General features: G+C 46.3%; 1 protein-coding gene across 1 annotated transcript in view; it reads right to left on the reverse strand.

Moving 5' to 3' along the window:
- Positions 1 to 16,076, reverse strand: part of LOC120049378 (liprin-alpha-2-like) — a 192,020-nt gene extending 175,944 nt beyond the window's left edge. The window contains exon 1 of the mRNA XM_038995645.1: positions 15,834 to 16,076. Within this exon, the coding sequence (XP_038851573.1) occupies positions 15,834 to 16,076 (243 nt within the window). The remainder of the gene's footprint in view (positions 1 to 15,833) is intronic.
- Positions 16,077 to 16,634: the final 558 nt, after the last annotated feature.

Below are 16,634 nucleotides of genomic sequence, written 5' to 3' on the forward strand. Positions count from 1 at the left end.
CACAAGTGGGAAAACAGGCTACCTAAGTATGGCTCTCAATCAGAGACAACGATAGACAGCTGCCTCTGATTGAGAACCATACCAGGCCAAACACATAGAAATAGAAAACCTAGACCTACAACATAGAATACCCACCCACATCACACCCTGACCAAACTAAAATAGAAACATACAAAGCAATCTACGGTCAGGGCGTGACACTCAGCTTTGGTGCTAACCAGATATCTGCTGATGCCGATTGGGTCAGATTTGCCAGGCCATTGCAGCAACAAACAGGACATGCAGAAATGCTCACAGGTGTGTGCCACACGGGCTCCCCCTCTACTCCATACCCACAATCCCCTTGATGGGTAACCATACCCATCCGTAGTGGAAGTTGGCTGAAGCCCAGGAAAACGGTTCCCTCTGCTGAGCCCGACACCAACCTGCAGTCAGTAGCACACCAAGGCAGTCCATACCGGAGTCATAACTGGTCCTACAGCGCCATGGAGCCTCCAGGCTTAGAGGGCTCTGCCTTGTGAACCTAACGGAACAAAGTGGAACCGGCAGCATGTACCTGGTGAGACTCAATGAAACTCAATGAGCTCTAGCTAAAGCCCATCCATTCTCCATCACTGCACACCTTAGGCCTCATGACCCAAGCTGGGGCTAATAATAATACACCGGTAAATAATCAGAAGCTAATGACGGGGTTGAATGAAACAGTGACCAGAGAGGATTGTGGGGGTTATTCAAACATCTCCATCCAACACTGCTACTGTTGTACTCTCTGCACTGTGACTGGACGGTGCGACGGTCACAGGATAGTCCCACACTGGGTTCTTCATCAGTGAGATAATGACATCTGCAGGGAGCCGTCTTTCCTGTCCGCAACAACAGCACTTCTCCCGAAACCAAACCTGTGTCTGATTGAAGCAGACCTGCATTAGCAACAAACTGAAGCGTTGCATCAATGAGTCATCTGGGTGGTGGGGATAGATATGTTGTCTGCCTAATCAGACCTATCAGAGATAACCTTTCAAGGCTAGTGATCAAGTATCTCTGATAGAACCATTATGGATGCTCGATGGGCAACGGCGTCTTCTGCCAAACCCGCCCGAGCCCCGCTTCCTCAATCTGGGGAAGATTAAAGGGGAGAGGGAGGAGAGCAAAGAAAAACGAGGCTTTGGGGTAAACTGAGCAATAAAAGAGGATGTGAGAGAGAGACGCTTTAGCTTGCAAATCACCACTTGTGGGCCTGGAAAAAACATGGACTCCACTGCGATTGTCTGTCTTGTAAAGTAAGGATATCAAGGACATATGAAGATCACTAGAAGGATACAAGGGCTCTGTGAGGACATAAACAGCCTAATAACTGCCAAGGTGACTGATCACCTGGCACCAGTTTATATGCCGACGCCTGCTTATAAACCTACCCAAACAACAATCTCATTATTTCCAAGACCAGAGGAATCCTACTGCAATATACAAAAAAAACAGGACTGAAAAACAAACATGGCATTTAGATCATGGTACCCGGGCCTTAAAGGCTCTTTCACTGTGGAAGACAGCCTGCCATTACCAGTGCATGGCTCTGTCGTACCCCTCCTCTCATCCACACTCATCTCTGTAGAGTCTCTCTCTGTCTCTCTCTCTCTCTAGCCGTTGATCTACCCTGTGGCGGAGTGAACTGGGGCACAAACAATAACAGTAATCACGGCAAATCATGTGCTGCTCTGGCGGACCAGACCAGCTGACTGACTGCTTGCGTTGTGCTGCCTGCCTCAGCCTAGAGGGAGAGGGCTGCTGTGCAACAGCAGTAGCACACTGCATCCAGGGAGAGAGAGAAAGAAAGAGAGGGAGAGGAGGGGCAGAGGGGATTCGCCTCTCGTCATCCTCATCAACTTAGTCATCTTCCCTTCCTTCCACACTCTGCCCCTTGTGAGGCTTCCACTGACTCCCCCTTCCTCCCTCTTACTCCTACAACCCAGACACCCCTTCAGAAAGGAACGTAATGGTTCAGTCCATGACTACACATGGTTGTTTAGTATTATTGGCTGGATCTATCTATTAGCTATTTGCCTTGTGGCCAGAGTGTTGACGGATGGCCATACCATGTATGATTTATGGACGGACGGACGGGGGGGGGGGGTATCATTGACTTGGTTCGCCTCAGTAATGACACAGTCACTAATGAGTGTTATCAAGCCAAAAGACAGAGGTGTCACACGTAATGCTTACCCCTTCAGATCATTTCAATGGGGCCATAATAACTATAATCATTATAAGCTAATGCTCCACAATTACTATAAAAATCATTCCCAAGTTGATTTTCAGGACTTTTTATTGAGAAGTTGTCTGGTATTATTTCAACTGCAACCAGTCAGACAGACATGAATGGGCATGGTGAGGGGTGCCTATACAGTAATCAAGTGCAGTCTTAGACCTTCATTCTAACATCTGCGTGAGTGATCAATAGACTGGTTATCTCATTACTGTCTGGCCGGGTGTGGAAAGGAGAGGAGAGCTGGGATCGGTGTCTGGGCTGGAGGGGAGGGGAGAGTGTCCGATAACTAGGATTTACACGTCTGTACATCAACCATAAACAGAAGGGTGCCCGTCTTCTGACCGGGGGGTCAGTTTATACTGATCCAATCCTTTCAGATTTACTATGTGTAAGGGGATAGGGGCTAGGGGTCAGATTGGGATTGGACCTGCCTGAGCCTATGAGAGTGGTAGTGTATTTGTATTTATTATGGATCCCCATTAGCTGCTGCCAACAGCTACTCTTCCTGGGGTCCAACAAAATTAAGCTGTTATACAATTTTTAAAACATTACAATACATTCACAACAGATTTCACAACACACTAAGTGTGTGCCCTTTAGGCCACTACTCTACTACCACACATCTACAATGAAAAATCCATGTGTACGTGTGTGTATAGTGTGTATGCTATCGTGTATTTGTATGCATGTGTCTGTGTCTATGTTTGTGTGCTTCACAGTCCCCGCTGTTCCATAAGGTGTATTTTTATCAGCTTTTAAAATCTGATTCTACTGCTTGCATGAGTTACTTGATGTGGAATAGAGTTGCATGTAGTCATGGCTCTATGTAGTACTGTGTGCCTCCCATAGTCTGTTCTGGACTTGGGGACTGTGAAGAGACCTCTGGTGGCATGTTTTGTGGGGTATGCATGGGTGTGCATTCAACATGTCAATACCTCTCACAAATACAAGTAGTGATGAAGTCAATCTCTCCTCCACTTTGAGCCAGGAGAGATTGGCATGCATATTATTAATGTTAGCTCTCTGTGTATATGTAAGGGCCAGCCGTGCTGCCCATAAAATATACCTATCTGTTGGTATCACATACATTATCAAGCATTTCACAAATGTTATCCAGATACTGACTGTTAGCACTTGGTGGTCTATAGCAGTTTCCCACCAGAATGGGCTTTAGGTGAGGCAGATGAACCTGTAGCCATATTACTTCAACAGTATTTAAATATGAGATCCTCTCTAAGCTTAACAGGAATGTGGTTCTGAACATAAACGGCCAGACCTCAACCTTTGGCATTTCCGTTTTTTCTGTAGATCTTATACCAATGTATTGCTACCACCGTATCATCAAAGATATTATCTAAGTGAGGTTCAGAAATAGTCAGAATATGAATGCCATCTGTTAGTAGCACATTTTTGATTTCATGAACCTTGTTACTTAAGCTACATACAGTTGAAGTCGGAAGTTTACATACACCTTAGCCAAATACATTTAAACTCCGTTTTTCACAATTCCTGACATTTAATCCTAGTAAAAATTCCCTGTCTTAAATCAGTTAGGATCACCACTTTATTTTAAGAATGTGAAATGTCAGAATAATAGTAGAGAGTATGATTTATTTCTGATTTTATTTCTTTCATCACATTCCCAGTGGGTCAGAAGTTTACATACACTCAATTATTATTTGTTAGCATTGCCTTTAAATTGTTTAATTTGGATCAAACATTTCGGGTAGCCTTCCACAAGTTTCCCACAAAAAAGTTGGGTGAATTTTGGCCCATTCCTCCTGACAAAGCTGGTGTAACTGAGTCAGGTTTGAAGGCCTCCTTGCTCGCACATGCTTTTTCAGTTCTGCCCACAAATTTTCTATAGGATTGAGGTCAGGGCTTTGTGATGGCCACTCCAATACCTTGACTTTGTTGTCCTTAAGCCATTTTGCCACAACTTTGGAAGTATGCTTGGGGTCATTGTTCACTTGGAAGACCCATTTGCGACCAAGCTTTATCTTCCTGACTGATGTCTTGAGATGTTGCTTCAATATATCTACATAACTTTCCTGCCTCATGATGCCATCTATTTTGTGAAGTGTACAAGTCCCTCCTGCAGCAATGCACTCCCACAACATGATGCTGCCACCCCCGTGCTTCACGGTTGGAATAGTGTTCTTCGGCTTGCAAGCCTCCCCCTTTATCCTCCAAACATAACGATGGTCATTATGGCCAAATAGTTATTTTATTTTATTTATTTAACCTTTATTTAACCAGGAAGGGCTCATTGAGATTTAAAATCTCTTTTTCAAGAGCGTCCTGGCCAAGATAGGCAGCACCAAGTCATCACAAAAAATTACAGACAGACAACATGAAAAACTACAAGTAATCTAGTAAAAACCATTCATGAATTCACAAGAGTACAACAATATCAAAAAACAGCAAATTAAAAACATTGACAGGTCAGGGAATCAGCCTCAAAATCCTTCATCAGTGATTTAAAAACACCAATCGGGACAAGTTCTTCCAGTTTAAAATTATTTTGTAAGGTGTTCCAAGACGATGGCGCAGAGTACATAAAAGACCTTTTACCAAATTCAGTTCGGACATTTGGAACAGTTAGCAGGATAAAGTCTAGCGAACGAAGAGAGTACCCACCACATTTCTGAACAATAAAAATGCCCAAATAAAAAGGTAGTAAACCCAAATTGGCTTTGTAAATAAAAGTATACCAGTGACTGAGCCTACGAGTTATATTTTTGTTACATCAGACCAGAGGACATTTCTCCAAAAGGACGATCTTTGTCCCCATGTGCAGTTGCCAATCATAGTCTGGATTTTTTATGGTGGTTTTGGAGCAGTGGCTTCTTCCTTGCTGAACGGCCTTTCAGGTTATGTCGATATAGGACTCGTTTTACTGTGGATATAGATACTTTTGTACCTGTTTTCTCCAGCATCTTCACAAGGTCTTTTGTGGTTGTTCTGGAATTGATTTGCACTTTTCACATCAAAGTACGTTAATCTCTAGGAGACAGAACGCGTCTCCTTCCTGAGTGGTATGACGGCTGCGTGGTCCCATGGTGTTTATACTTGCGTACTATTGTTTGTACAGATGAACGTGGTACCTTCAGGCGTTTTGAAATTGCTCCCAAGGATGAACCAGAATTGTGGAGGCCTACAATTTTTCAGGTCTTGGCTGATTTATTTAGATTTTCCCATGATGTCAAGCAAAGAAGCACTGTGTATGAAGGTAGGCCTTGAAATACATCCACAGGTAAACCTCCAATTGACTCAAATTATGTCAATTAGCCTATTAGAAGCTTCTAAAGCCATGACGTCATTCTCTGGAATTTTCCAAGCTGTTTAACGGCACAGTCAACTTAGTGTATGTAAACTTCTGATCCACTGGAACAGTATTATATTATATATATTATAAAGTGAAATAATCTGTCTGTAAACAATTGTTGGAAAAAATACTTGTGTCATGCACAAAGTAGAGGTCCTAACCGACATTCCAAGACTATAGTTTGTTAACAAGAAATTTGTGGAGTTGTTGAAAAACAAGTTAATGACTCCAACCTAAGTGTATGTAAACTTCCGACTTCAACTGTATGTTAATGTGGGCTATTTTTATCACTTTTCTGGGATGCTTTATTGTTGGCAGGAGTAGATATGCTCAGGTTATTTATGTTAGTGCAGGGTGAGATGCACACAGTGGACTTCCTGCCAGCGCACACCGCCTCCATGCTAACAGTATAACTGGTTCATGGGCACATGATTACTGCATACAATAGCTGTAGGATCAGCAGAGGCATTCAGGGCAGTAAGAGGGACATACATTAGGTTACTTACATTGTGTCTTCCAGTGCCCCTGGGATAATGTTCATTTGCTGAAGCATTATGACAACTCAGCGACACAATGGTAGGGATTAAATGAGCTGGACTTGGGTCATTGATAAGTCATTGTCTCAACACAGCCTTATAATGTGGTGAAATGATCCAGGAACACAAATGATTTGGGTGGATCCCATCCTCCTTATAAAATGAGCTTTGTTTCCAGAAAGTATCAAAATTGTCAATAAATGTTACACCCACAGAGCTGCAATAGTCTCGTAGCCAGTTATGGAGGGCTAAAAGCCTGCTGAACCATTCAATGCCATGATTTAGGGAGGGCAGAGGGACAGATATTATGGGGCGTAGGTTGGTGTCAAGTAGTGACCCAATCAGTTATTTAATATCCATCTTCAGCTGTTCTGAGCTGAGTTTCCCAGTGGACCAGTAGCAGTAGAAATGAACAGCCGGAGCAGCCTTTAGACGAGGCGGCCATGTTTTGGTAACTAAACAGCTTAGGGAGAGGGAGACACACAGAGGGCCTGGGGCTCTCTGACTACAGTACAGTAACACAGCTGAGTGCACCAGAGGAGGAAGCCTGTTTCAGGGGGAGAGTACACACAGGCAGGTCACATGGTCCCAACACCACGCTGCAGGCCTTGTGGCTGTCTGCGCACGTGTGCGCGCTCTCTCTCTCTCTCTCTCTCTCTCTCTCTCTCTCTCTCTCTCTCTCTCTCTCTCTCTCTCTCTCTCTCTCTCTCTCTCTCTCTCTCTCTCTCTCACTCTCACTCTCACTCTCACTCTCTCTCTCTCACTCACTCACTGACTGACCCACAAGTAAGGTGTTGTTGTGGGGACTCCTTCAGCTGGTGAAGGAGTCCCCCGAAGCGGATCCTCTGTTTGGACCACCACCCAGGACAATGGATCTAATCGCAGTAGCCGACCCAAAACAACGGCGCCGCAGAAGGGGCAGAAGGAGCGCCCTCCTGGTCAGGCTCCGTAGACGTGCACATCACCCAACGCCCCAGAGTATACTACTTGCCAATGTCCAGTCTCTTGACAGCAAGGTAGACAAAATTCGAGCAAGGGTTGCATTCCTGAAAGACATCTGAGATTGTAACATTCTCTGTTTCAAAGAAACATAGCTCTCTCGGGATATATTGTCGGAACTGGTTCAGCCACCGGGCTTCTCCATGCATCGCACCAACAGAGATAAACACCTCTCTGGGAAGAGGAAGGGCGGGGGTGTATGCTTCATGATTAGCGACTCATGGTGTAATCATAACAACATACAGGAACTCAGGTCCTTCTGCTCACCCAACCAAGAATTCCTCACAATCAAATGCCAGCCATATTACCTTCCAAGAGAATTCTCGTAAGTTATAGTCACAACTGTGTACATTCCCCCTCAAGCAGACACCAAGACGGCCCTCAAGGAACTTCACTGGACTCTATGTAAGCTGGAAACCATATATGCTGAGGCTGCATTTATTGTAGCTGGGCAGGGGTTACGAGCAGGGGTAATACACTCGACCACCGCTACTCTAACTTCCGCGATGCATACATGCATTCTTAGGCAGAAACTCAAACAGGATGTACCAGTGAGGAGAACCATTCAACGTTGGTCTGACCAATCGGAAGCCACGCTTCAAAATTGTTTTGATCACGCGGCCTGGAATGTTCCGGTCAGCCTCTGAGAACAACATCGACCTATACGTTGACTCGGTGAGTGCGTTTATAAAGAAGTGCATTGGAGATGTTGTACCCACTGTGACTATTAAAAACTACCCTAACCAGAAACCGTGGCTGGATGGCGGCATTCGCGCAAAACTGAAAATGCGAACAACCGCATTTAACCATGGAAAGAGGTCTGGGAATATGGCTGAATATAAACAGTGTAGTTATTCCCTCCGCAAGGCAATCAAACAAGCGAGATGCCGGTACAGGGACAAGGTGGAGTCGCAATTCAATGGCACAGACACGAGACGTATGTGGCAGGGTCTACAGACGTATGTGACGTATGTGGCAGGATCTACAATCACAGAGTACAAAAAGAAAACCAGCCACGTCACGGACACCGACGTCACGCTTCCAGACAAACTAAACACCTTCTTTGCCCGCTTTGAGGATAATACAGTGCCACCGTCGCGGCCCGCTAACAAGGACTGCGCCCCCTCCCCCCTATCCTTCTCCGTGGCTGACGTGAGTAAAACATTTAAACGTGTTAACCCTCGCAAGGCTGCTGGCCCAGACGGCATCCCTAGCCGCGTCCTCAGAGCATGCGCAGACCAGCTGGCTGGTCTGTTTACATACATATTCAATCGCTCCCTATCCTAGTCTGTTATCCCCACATGCTTCAAGATGGCTCCCATTGTTCCTGTAGACAAGAAGTCAAAGATAACTGAACTAAATGACTACTGCCCCGTAGCACTCACTTCTGTCATCATGAAGTGCTTTGAGAGACTAGTCAAGGATCATATCACCTCCACCTTACCGGCCACCCTAGACCCACTTCCGTTTGCATACCGCCCCAACAGGTCCACAGATGACGCAATCACCATTACACTGCCCTATCCCATCTGGACAAAAGGAATACCTATGTAAGAATGCTGTTCATTGACTACAGCTCAGCATTCAACACCATAGTACCATCCAAGCTCATCATCAAGCTAGAGGCCCTGGGCCTCAACCCCGCCCTGTGCAATTGGGTCCTGGACTTTCAGAGGTGGTGAAGGTAGGAAACAACATCTCCACCCCGCTGATCCTCAACACTGGGGCCCCACAAGGGTGCGTGCTCAGCCCCCTCCTGTACTCCCTGTTCACCCACGACTGCGTGGCCATGCACGCCTCCAACTCAATCATCAAGTTTGCAGATGACACAACAGTCGTAGGCTTGATTACCAACAACAACCTCTCCCTCAATGTCAACAAAACAAAGGAAATAATCGTGGACTTCAGGAAACAGCAGAGGGAGCACCCCCCTATCCACATCGAAGGGACATAAGTAGAGAAGGTGGAAAGTTAAGTTCCTCGGCGTACACATCACTGACAAACTGAAATGGTCCACCCAAACAGACAGTGTGGTGAAGAAAGCGCAACAGCGCCTCTTCAACCTCAGGAGGCTGTAGATATTTGACTTGACACCCAAAACCCTGACAAACTTTTACAGATGCACAATCGAGAGCATCCTGTCGGGCTTTATCACAGCCTGGTACAGCAACTGCACCGGCCTCAACCGCAAGGCTCTCTAGAGGGTGGTGCGGTTTGCACAACGCATCACCGGGGGCAAACTACCTGCCCTCCATGACGCCTACAGCACCCGATGTCACAGGGAGGCCAAAAAGATCATCAAGGACAACAACCACCTGAGCCACTGCCTGTTCACCCCGCTACCATCCAGAAGGCGAGGTCAGGACAGGTGCATCAAAGCAGGGACCGAGAGACTGAAATACAGCTTCTATCTCAAGGCCATCAGACTGTTAAACAGTAATCACTAACTCAGAGAGGCTGCTGCCTATATTGAGACCCAATCACTGGCCACTTTAGTAAATGGATCACAATTCACTTTAAATAATGAGTAAGGCGGGACTCCTACAGGTGCAGGTGTGCTGTCAAAGTCAGACAGTGTGGAGAGAGCAGGACACAGAACCACGGCCGTCTCTGCTCTGGGCAGCCAGTCAGTCCATGTTGTTTGGACGGCCATGACAGAGACAGAGACACCACAGAGAGAGAGGCTCCAGCAGGACCTGAGCCCACTGCCAGCTGGGTTTGTTGTGCTACCAGCTGAGCGGCCGTCCAAAGGCCCTCTCCCTCTCTCACTAGTCACTACAGTCTTGGGTCAGCGTGCCCGCCACGTGCTGCCTCTACAAAGGCAGCGGCGACTTAACCATGCCGTTAAAGTCAGTGGCTTCTTGGCAGCCGGCGCTGCCATGCATGGGTTCCAAGCGGGCATGAGCTGCCGACACAAAGGGAGCTAATGGCTGCCCACTGCCCGCCACCGCTCCATGCCGCCCCACCCCACCCCTCTGTTCTGGACCACAACAAAACGGACGGAGGGATGGATGGAAAGAGGGATGTTGTTGCATTGTTATGCACAACGCGGATAGGATATGACCTCGAGGCGTGGAGGGGGACGGAGGATGTCACTCCGATTAGCCAGACGTGACGTGACAAGGAACAGAGGAGCCGTGACCCTGACAGAGAAATGGAGAGAGAGAGAGAGAGAGAGAGAGAGAGAGAGAAAGAGAGAGGGAAGGAAGGAAGGAAGGAAGGAAGGAAGGAAGGAAGGAAGGAAGGAAGGAAGGAAGGAAGGAAGGAAGGAAGGAAGGAAGGAAGGAAGGAAGGAAGGAAGGAAGGAAGGAAGGAAGGAAGGAAGGAAGGAAGGAAGGAAGGAAGGAAGGAAGGAAGGGGGGAGAGAGGGAAAGTGGGACTATAGGGAGGAGGGTTGGGAGGGGCCTAACTGAAGCCTGCTGCTACAGACCTCTCTGTTAGTAGAGAGAGAGATACCGGTGTGGCTCCACCACAAGAATGAGGCCACTTCCATTTCTGAAGAAAGTCTCTGCATCTCTCCTCATCTCACCACCCTCTCTACGCTCCTGCACACACACAAACTCACTCACCCGGCAGCTATCTCTCGGCCTCTTTAAGATGTACCCTAAATAATGATGTCTACCAGCTTACTTAATTCCCTGCACTGCCTTGTAGTACTGAAAAAAACAATGGTTCAAAGTGCTTTGAAAGATACTACAAACATAACCAAGCACTGTCAAAATGAAGCAACATATGACAGTCTACTACAGATAAACACTGAGTGGACAAAACATTAAGGACACATTCCTAATATTGAGTTGCACCCCCTTTGCCCTCAGAACAGCCTCAATTCGTTGGGGCATGGACTCTACAAGGTGTCGAAAGCGTTCCACAGTTGTGTCAGGTTGACTGGATGTCCTTTGAATGGTGGACCATTCTTGATACACACGGGAAACTGTTGAGCGTGAAAAACCCAGTAGTGTTGCAGTTCTTGACACAAACCGGTGTGCCTGGCACCAACTACCATACCCCGTTCAAAAGCACTTAAATCTTTTGTCTTGCCCATTTACCCAGTGAATGGCACACTTACACAATCCATGTCTCAATTGTCTCGAGGCTTAAAAATCCTTTAACCTGTCTCCTCCCCTTCATCTACACTGATTAAAGTGGATTTAACAGGTGACATTAATAAGGGATCCTAGCTTTCACCTAGATTCACCTGGTCATTCTGTCATGGAAAAAGCAGGTGTTCTTAATGTTTTGTACACTGTTTTATAAAAATCCGTTATCCCGTTCCTTGTCCAACAGGCTCTCTCTCTCTGTACACGGAGTCTTTATCAGTCAGCCATTAAAATGGGAGACAGGAGCCAACCTTTCTCCTAGATAAGAACCTCCCCACAATTACAGAGGTCCAACGAACTGCCTCATGAAGCATTAGTGTGATGTTGATATCGTACAGGCTTATAAAAATGTTGCCACCACATTAATTAATGGAAGCATTTGTGTATGGGGGTAACATCAGGGGAGGGATCCAGATTACCTGGTGACATCTCATTTAAAATGGTGCCTAGGAGTGCCACAGAATAGTACATCAAAATCGCTGTCATTAGACAGTGACAAGCCGTACATCATTATCTGAGTTGTATCTGTGTTTTACTAGCAGAGGAAGCGTCTGTCAGAAAACGTGGGATAATGGCAGCGCTATTTCATTTTGTCGCCATTTCATTTTCCGTCCCCAGACGTTTTCATCCGGGAATGAAGCGGCATAAATTGATAGACATGACGGGAAAGATACTACTACCACTGCTGCAGATGTAAGCACCGAGTTGGATTTGAAGTAGAGTTTGTAGCTCTAAAAACATGTCCTGTGTAGCGCTGTGGCTATTTGAATATTTACCTGACTTTTCTTCTCATCAATCAGGGCAATGCATACTGACAACTGAACGGTGTTTCCAAACAGCACTACAAACCCTCAGTCTTTCACAAGGAGATGCGTGTTTTGGTCCAGTATCACTCTCTTTCACTTCCCCCAGCCAGCCTCTCTACTGTGCGGTATGCCGGTGTTATAATAGCAGCTGAAGAGGGTGATTGACCGCCTAAGGCAAAATATACAGTTGGAGCAAGAATCCAAATAACCCTGAGTTCAAACACAGTCACATGAATGAATAAATCACAACACATACAGTCGTGGCCAAAAGTTTTGAGAATGACACAAATATAAATTTTCACAAAGTCTGCTGCCTCAGTGTCTTTAGATATTTTTGTCAGATGTTACTATAGAATACTGAAGTATAATTACAAGCATTTTATAAGTGTCAAAGGCTTTTATTGACAATTACATGAAGTTGATGCAAAGAGTCAATATTTGCAGTGTTGACCCTTCTTTTTCAAGACCTCTGTAATCCGCACTGGCATGCTGTCAATTATCTTCTGGGCCACATCCTGACTGATGGCAGCCCATTCTTGCATAATCAATGCTTGGAGTTTGTCAGAATCTATGGGTTTTTGTTTGTCCGCCCGCCTCTTGAGGCTTGACCACAAATATTCAATGGGATTAAGGTCTGGGGAGTTTCCTGGCCATGGACCCAAAATATTGATGTTTTGTTCCCCGAGCCACTTAGTTATCACTTTTGCCTTATGGCAAGGTGCTCCATCATGCTGGAAAAGGCATTGTTCGTCACCAAACTGTTCCTGGATGGTTGGGAGAAGTTGCTCTCGGAGGATGTGTTGGTACCATTCTTTATTCATGGCTGTGTTCTTAGGCAAAATTGTGAGTGAGCCCACTCCCTTGGCTGAGAAGCAACCCCACACATGAATGGTCTCAGGATGCTTTACTGTTGGCATGACACAGGACTGATGGTAGCGCTCACCTTGTCTTCTCCGGAAAAGCTTTTTTCCGGATGCCCCAAACAATCGGAAAGGGGATTCATCAGAGAAAATGACTTTACCCCAGTCCTCAGCAGTCCAATCCCTGTACCTTTTGCAGAATATCAGTCTGTCCCTAATGTTTTTCCTGGAGAGAAGTGGCTTCTTTGCTGCCCTTCTTGACACCAGGCCATCCTCCAAAAGTCTTTGCCTCACTGTGCGTGCAGATGCACTCACACCTGCCTGCTGCCATTCCTGAGCAAGCTCTGTACTGGGGGTGCCCAGTACAGAGCTTTAGGAGATGGTCCTGGCGCTTGCTGGACTTTCTTGGGCACCCTGAAGCCTTCTTCACAACAATTGAATCGCTCTCCTTGAAGTTCTTGATGATCCGATAAATGGTTGATTTAAGTGCAATCTTACTGGCAGCAATATCCTTGCCTGTGAAGCCCTTTTTGTGCAAATCAATGATGAGGGCACGTGTTTCCTTGCAGGTAACCACTGATGACAGAGGAAGAACAATGATTCCAAGCACCACCCTCCTTTTGAAGCTTACAGTCTGTTATTCAAACTCAATCAGCATGACAGAGTGATCTCCAGCCTTGTCCTCGTCAACACTCACACCTGTGTTAATGAGAGAATCACTGACATGATGTCAGCTGGTCCTTTTGTGGCAGGGCTGAAATGCAGTGGAAATGTTTTTGGGGGTTCAGTTCATTTGCATGGCAAAGAGGGACTTTGCAATTAATTGCAATTCATCTGGTCACTTTTCATAACATTCTGGAGTAATGCAAATTGCCATCATACAAACTGAGGCAGCAGACTTTGTGAAAATTAATATTTGTGTCATTCTCAAAACTTTTGGCTACGACTGTACAGTCACTGAGGCTAAAGATGGAACATAGAAGCCACAGACTTACAGGTGATATACTGAACATACATATACTGTGTAACCCTATGACCGGGTCTGTAACCTTATGACCGGGTCTGTAACCCTATGACCGGGTCTGTAACCTTATGACCGGGTCTGTAACCCTATGACCGGGTCTGTAACCTTATGACCGGGTCTGTAACCCTATGACCGGGTCTGTAACCCTATGACCGGGTCTGTAACCCTATGACCGGGTCTGTAACCCTATGACCGGGTCTGTAACCCTATGACCTGGCATGTAACCCTATGACCGGGTCTGTAACCCTATGACCGGGTCTGTAACCTTATGACCGGGTCTGTAACCCTATGACCGGGTCTGTAACCCTATGACCGGGTCTGTAACCCTATGACCTGGCATGTAACCCTATGACCGGATCTGTAACCCTATGACCTGGTCTGTAACCCTATGACCGGGTCTGTAACCCTATGACCGGGTCTGTAACCCTATGACCGGGTCTGTAACCCTATGACCTGGTCTGTAACCCTATGACCGGGTCTGTAACCCTATGACCGGGTCTGTAACCCTATGACCTGGTCTGTAACCCTATGACCTGGTCTGTAACCCTATGACCTGGTCTGTAACCCTATGACCTGGCATGTAACCCTATGACCGGGTCACCTATAAAGGTTAATGGTTCATATCTAGGTTATATCAATTCTAAGAAAATACATTTAAAATGTTCCAGAGGCAAGACCAGATCATAAAAAACTACTTTTTGGTAGTATTATGTGATTTCAGACACATTATTATGGTATTAAAAGACCCGACAACCCCTTTTAAGTAAGTGTTTGCCTGTGTGATCAAATCACAGCCAATACAGTCTGTGTGCTTTGTTTGTCTCTAAAACCATGTGGATTTACAGTCGGTATCGGCCAGCACCGCCTGTGAACAAAGTCCTCTTTTCTTCCAGTGAAACCTCAAGAGAAGCAGGGGGAACTTGTGACTACAATTATTGACACACTTTCTGCCAGCGAGATAATCTCTACTTCAATAGGAATTATTACGCAAGCCCTTATTTGCCCATGTCGCTGGGAAACGAACAACCAGTGAACACACTACACCCAAAATGTCAGCGCAATTCCATTCCATTTCACTGCTCCTCACTGTATTCCAAGTTGTGTTTTTATTGCCATGGAACGACTATGGATGAATGCATTTACATTACACTTCTTTAGCAGACGCTCTTATCCAGAGGGACTTACAGGAGCAATTAGGGTTAAGTGCCTTGCTCAAGGGCACAGACAGATTTTTCACCTAGTCAGCTCGGGGATTCGAACCAGCGACCTTTCAGTTACTGGCCCAACGCTCTTAGCAGCTAGCCTACCTGCCGCCCTTGAAACTAATATTGTGTAGCAGCTCACTTTCAATGACATGAGTATTGCAAGAGATATTATTTGTACTGCTCTAATTACGTCGGTAACCGGTTTATAATAGCAATAAGGCACGTCGGGGTTTGTGGCACGCTTTGCGTCGTGCCTAAGAACAGCGCTTAGCATTGGTATATTGGCCATGTACCACACCCCCTCTGGCTTTATTGCTTAAATATAGAACTTGGACCGTACTGTATGGTATGTGCAATGAATGTACAACCTTTCTCATCTCTGAAGTGGAAGGAATAACCTTGATGGACCACCCAACTCCTAGTTGTAACCTAGCTGTATCACATGGTCCAGAACATTGTGCTCAACACACATGGAAGGAATTGACTCCTATGCTGTACAATACCTGTGGCAGAGCGGAGCTAAGAAAATGTGCACAGTTGTGTTCTATCAATTTCTATGCGTTTTACCTCAGGATAGAATTGGACCATACAGTATGGGCATTGTACACACAACCACTGTCATCTCCAATAGCCATGAAGGACCTGCATGTTACTGTATGCTTAACATACATTAAGAAGGAAGAGGTTCCTAGGTGGAACGGTATGTTACCTGTGGCAGGGCGGAGCTGAGCTGGCGCTGCAGTGAGTCCCGGTCGTAGATAACGTCCTCCAGGTGCTGCTGGGACATCCCCAGGCTCTCCTGGGTCTCCCTCAGCGTGTCCAGCAGGCGGTCTCTCTCATCCAGCATGTTGACCATCAGCTGCTCAAAGTGGGAGTCTGGGTCCGAGGCGCTGCTCTGGGAGCCCCGCTGAGCCGTGTCCTCGCTGATGGTGGGCATCACCTCGCACATCATTTCGCCCTGGGTGGGGGGAACGGGGTCAAAGGTTAGCCAGGTCAGAGGGTGATGCTCAGTGGTTGTTCTATGTGAGGTAGGGCTAGGGAGTTTTATTGTGATGTTGTTACAGGAAAACCTCTTGGATCTTACAACAGTCTAATGATCAAGCCATAAACCTGTACATAAAACTGATGTTTTAAGTGATGATTAGGTGATTCATTCTGTGTTTCAGTCATAAAAAATACAAAGATCTCGACCAGAAATAGAGATGATGTAGTCCTACACTTTCAGAGCTGCAGCACTGTGAGCCTCCATCTCATCTAGAGGCAGCATGAACCCTGTGTTTCCTGTGTTTACAAAGCCTTGATTGGTGTCACCTTCCCTCAGACTCAAAGACACCAGGGACATGACGCGAGGGATGACAGAGGAGAGGGTCTCCACTGTAGGGGGCCAGACGGCTTAGAGAGCTCTGGTCCTCAGTGACCTCCTGCTTAGGGCAGGGAGATTCTCTTGGCAATAACGTGTGTGTGTTGTGTGTGTATTGTGTGTGTGTGTGTGTGTGTGTGTGTGTGTGTG

This window comes from Salvelinus namaycush, chromosome 6 (assembly GCF_016432855.1).
Source record: "Salvelinus namaycush isolate Seneca chromosome 6, SaNama_1.0, whole genome shotgun sequence".
Taxonomy (NCBI): Eukaryota; Metazoa; Chordata; class Actinopteri; order Salmoniformes; family Salmonidae; genus Salvelinus; species Salvelinus namaycush.